General features: G+C 46.5%; 1 protein-coding gene across 1 annotated transcript in view; it reads left to right on the forward strand.

Annotated features, from left to right (window-relative positions):
* The window catches only part of CATSPERG (cation channel sperm associated auxiliary subunit gamma), a 41,768-nt gene that overhangs the window by 4,387 nt on the left and 32,473 nt on the right, over nucleotides 1-4,908 (forward strand). The window contains exons 3-5 of the mRNA XM_015570068.1: nucleotides 2,916-3,060; nucleotides 3,358-3,484; nucleotides 3,664-3,736. Coding sequence (XP_015425554.1) covers nucleotides 2,916-3,060; nucleotides 3,358-3,484; nucleotides 3,664-3,736 — 345 coding nt within the window. The remainder of the gene's footprint in view (nucleotides 1-2,915; nucleotides 3,061-3,357; nucleotides 3,485-3,663; nucleotides 3,737-4,908) is intronic.

Raw genomic sequence — 4,908 nt, forward strand, 5'->3', positions numbered from 1 at the left:
CTTCACTACCGCAGCTCCTCTGGCTCTCAGTGTGCTTTTCTTTCCTTCTAGTTGTAGAATTTACACTCAGCCAGCCTTCCTGTAGTTCTGGATGATGTCCGTTTTGTCTTTTTGTTGTATTGTTCAATTGTTGTGGGAGGCAGCAATTTCCCGGTGTTTATCTATGCCGCCATCTTAGTTTCTCTATAATTTTTTAATATATTCTGATACTAGTTCCTTATCAGATGTATGATTTGCAAATATTTTGTCACAGCCCATTGGTTGTTTTTTCACTTCCTTTTTTTATTAATTTAATTTATTGGGGTTGACATTGGTTAATAAAACTATATAGATTTTAGGTGTGCAATCCTATAACATTAGTTATTTTGTATTGTGTGTTCACCACCCCAAGTCAAGTCTCCTTCCATCACCATTTACCCCCCTTACACTTTCTTCTACCTCCACCTTTCCCTCTTGGTAATCAGCATGCTGTTGTTTGTGTCTGTGAGATTTGTTGTTGTTGTTGCTTAATCCTTTCACCTTTTCCACCTGACCCCCTTCCTCTGACAGCTGTCAGTCTGTTCTCTACTTATGAGTCTGTCTTTTCATGTTTTTGATGGTGTCCTTTGAAGCACAAAAGTTTTATGTTTATTGAGATATAATTCACATACCATAAAACAGCACAAAGTTTTAAATTTCAATGAAGTCCAATTTATCTTTTTTGTTGTTGTTGCTTGTGCTTTTGGTGTTGTCTAAGAAGGCTTTGCCTAACTAAAGGTCATGAAGATTTACTTCTATGGTTTTTACTAAGAGTTTTTAAGTTTTAACTCTTACATTTAGGTCTTCAAAATATTTGGAATTAATTTTTGTATGTGGTGTGAGGTAAGAAGCCAACTTTGGCCCTAGCTGGTTTGGCTTTGCAGATAGAGTACTGGCCTGTGGACTGAAGGGTTCCAGGTTCAATTCCAGCCAAGGGTACGTGCCTGGGTTGTGGGCTCGATACCCAGTAGGGGGTGTGCAGTAGGCAGCTCATCAATGATTCCCTCATCATTGATGTTTCAATCTCTCTCTCCCTCTCCCTTCCTCTCTGAAATTAATAAAAATCTATTTTAAAAAATAAAATAAAATATTTTTAAAAAGAATCCAACTTTGACATGTAAATACCCCATTATCCCAGTACCATTTGTTGAAAATATCCTTTACCCCAGTAAAATGTCTTGGCACCCTTGTCAAAAATCAATTGACCATAAATGTAAGGGTTTGTTTTTGGGTATAATTCTATTCCATTGTTCTATATGTCTATCCATATGCTGGTATTACATGGTCTTGATCACTATAGCTTTGTAGTAGGTTTTCAAATTGGAAAGTTTGAGTCTTCAAACTTTGTTCTTACTTGGCTCAAGTAAGCTTTTTTTAAAAAATATATTTTATTGATTTTTTATGGAGAGGAAAGGAGAGGGAGAGGGAGAGAGAGAGAGAATTAGAAACATTGATGAGAGAGAAACATTGATCAGCTGCCTCCTGCACACTCCCCACCAGGGTTGTGCCCGCAACCAAGGTACATGCCCTTGACTGGAATCGAACCTGGGACCCTTCAGTCCACAGGCCGATGCTCTATCCACTGAGCCAAACCGGTTAGGGCTCAAGTAAGCTTTTTGAAGACAATGGAATGTTGTAGTCCAGAAGTGAAGTTCTGGAGGCTGCAGACTTGGGTTTGAATCTGCCACTGATTAACATTTACTTGGAGGAAGAATAGCATGATTGTTAACAATTTGAGGCAGGCTGCCTGGGTTCAGATCCTATACCATAATAACTGTGATCTCAGGCAAGTTACTTAACTTCTTTGTTTCAAAGTTTCCTCATTCTTAACAAGGGTAAGGTAATGATTGTGTCAACTTCATAAAATCATTAACTATGTGTGAAGCTCTCAGCACAGTGTCTGGTTCACAGAAGGGGTTCGGTGAATGCTAGCAATAAGTTTCTAGAGCATGACCCTGGGCATAGAGTTTTACTCCATGAACCATCTCTCCTTACCTGTAAAAGTATGGTAATAATACCTTGATTCGTTCATGCAATACATACTATGGGTCAGATTCTCTTTTACAATGGAGTGGGGGTACAGTGATAAACAACATAGCCAGGTTTTTCTTATGGATTCAGCCCATCAGCAGAGCAATCGGTAAATACATACATACAATAATTTATGAAGGGTAATCCATGCAGAGATGAAAGCTTGTGCAAAGGTGATTAGACCCATTCAGTGTCTCACCCTGGTCTCGAAGCCCACTTTGGCCTGAGTGCAGCCTTCCTGCATATGCTTGATCCGTACACTTGGAGTACCCTTCTTCCCTCCTTCCATCTCCACCCTAAGCCCTGCCTGCCCTTCTCAGCCCAGCCGGGATTCTGGCATCTCTGGGAGGTTGTCTCTGGCTGCCCCCTGACCCTCTTCCCCAGTCTTTTCTGTCTACTGTCCCATCCCACCTTTACCCCAGGTCCCAGCCCCCAAACCTCGCTATCTTTTGACTATTGAGGGTGGCAGAGAGCCTCATTTCTGGAGGGAAAGTGGAAACCTCAAGAGTGGGCCTGGGATTAGTAGTTCTGGGTGCCAGGTTCATTCCCGCCATCACGATTTTGCTTATCCCCATGCTGCCCTTCTCTATGTATTCCCTACATTCAAATTCTATCTGAAGACCGTGGCCCTGGACTCACCTCCTCCAGGAAGACCTCCTGACTGCCTCCACAGTCCTCTACCCCTTTCCTAGCCTGGTCTGTCTTCCATCCCAGCTCCAAACCTAGACCATGTTTTCTGACCTTACCCAGGTGGAGATTCTATTCTCCCTACCCAGCCCGGGAAAACAGGTTATCAAAGGTGGGGTCAAGGCAGGGGGCCCAGAGTTTATCTTAAAGACACACCTGTGAGGCCATCTCGCCCTCAGTCGTCCGAGGCTCTGGTCCGCAAGGGCCACCTGACGGGGCTGAAGCCTGTGGTGCTGGTCATCTTCCAGTCCCCAGTTAATGTCAATCGCTGGAAGTTAGAACACCTGCAGATCCAGATGGAGGCAGCCCCTTTCCGCAGCGAAGGTAGGCCTGCGGGGTGCCTAGAGGGGTGGGGGATTTCTGGGGGCCTCAGAGGGGTTCATGACTTGGAAGGGGAGGTTGGGGGCATCAGAGAAGTCCATGACCTGGTGGATATGTGGGGTTTGTTGGGGGCCCTCAGTGACATCTGTGACCTGGAGGAGGGGAGGGGGGGAGGCTTCAACAGGTTGCATGGCCTAGATGGGGCTACACAGAGGCCCCAGTGGGGTTCATGGTGTAGAGCGGGACATGGGAAGTTGCAGGGAGATCCCAGTTGCCTCAGTGCCCCCTGCTTGCCAGCAGAGCAGTGCAGTGCAGAGGAGATGTGTATCATGAGCTGGTACACACCCATGCCCATCAAGAATGGCAGTGTGGTCATGCGTGTGGATGTCAGCAGCAATGGTCTCGGGCCCTTCATCCCCAATAAAAGGTACCCTTCCCCACACCCAGGTAGGGGGTGGATTCTGGGAGGGACTTCCTTATCTCCACATTCCCAAAGAAACCAGGAGGAGACCAATGGGAGGGAGTAGGCTGGGGAGGTGGCTATGAGCCGTGGCAGGAGTCCCTGAACCCAAACCCTTGCCTGTGCCTGCTTCACACCGCTGCCAGGTTTCTGGTGAACATCAATGGCTTCTTGAAGAGACAGCAAGACAACAGACTCCAGTTCACTGTGGGAAATGAGGTAAGCGGGCCTGGATAGTGGGCACAGAAGATGTGGGTTACAGACAGTGGCCCAGGGCTCTGATTACTCCCCCAAGTGGCACGCTCCACTCAGAGCAGCGGTTGCCAACCTTTCAGACCACCAGTGAGCCACAGACCGCCAGTTGGCAACTGCTGACTTAGAGCACTTACTTTGTGCCAGGCCCCAGGGGAAGTGTTCTACTAAAGCACAATCACATTACATCTTCAACACTGACCCTGTGAGGGAAGGTACTCTTACACACCCATTTTAGAGAGGGTAAAACAGGCTTGAAAGGGATGGGACCATTTGTGCAGTCTCTCAGCATGTACATATGGAACAAGACCTGAAGCTGTGTCTGCCTGACTCCTGCACACATATTCTTAATCAGAGTCCATTCATTCAGTCATTCAGCAGGCACTTACTGAGCACAAGGCATCCCCATGCGAACAAAACAGTGGACACACAGACCCAAGTCCCTGACCTCTTAGAGCTGACATTCTAGTGGGAGAGACATATAGCAAACCAGTAAACATGAAATCAAGTAAATTCTATGGTAGGTGAAAGGTGGAAAGTGCTCTGGATTGAATTCAGACAGAGTGCAGTGGATAGGGTCTGTGCAGGAGGGGACTGCAGTGTTTGATGGAATGGTCAAGAAAGGTAGAATTGAGCCCTGACCAGTGTGGCTCAGTGGTAGAGTGTCAGCCTGTGCACCAAAGGGTCTTGGGTTTGATTCCCGGGCGAGGGCATGTACCTGGGTTGCAGGTTCTATCCCTGCCCTGGTCAGGGCATGTGCAGGACGCAACCAATTCCAACTGATGTCTCTCTCATACATTGATATTTCTCTCTCTCTCTCTCTCTCTCTCTCTCTCTCTCTCTCTCTCTCTCTCCTTCTTTCCTACTCTCCCTCTCTCCCTCCCTCTTCCCTCCTTCCCTTCCACTCTCTCTAAAAATCAATGGAAAAATGTCCTCTGGTGAAGATTAATGAAAAAAAAAAGAAAGAAAGGCAGAATTGAGAAGGCTGACATTTGAATAAAGCCTTGAAGGAGAAGAGGAGGGAATCATGTGGATCCTAGGGGAAGAGCATTGTATACAGAGGGAACAGCCAGTGCACAGGCTCTGAAGTGGGAATGTGCTGGGCAGTCTGGGAAGCAGGAGGCCAATGTATCTTGGAA

This window comes from Myotis davidii, unplaced genomic scaffold, assembly GCF_000327345.1.
Source record: "Myotis davidii unplaced genomic scaffold, ASM32734v1 scaffold166, whole genome shotgun sequence".
Taxonomy (NCBI): Eukaryota; Metazoa; Chordata; class Mammalia; order Chiroptera; family Vespertilionidae; genus Myotis; species Myotis davidii.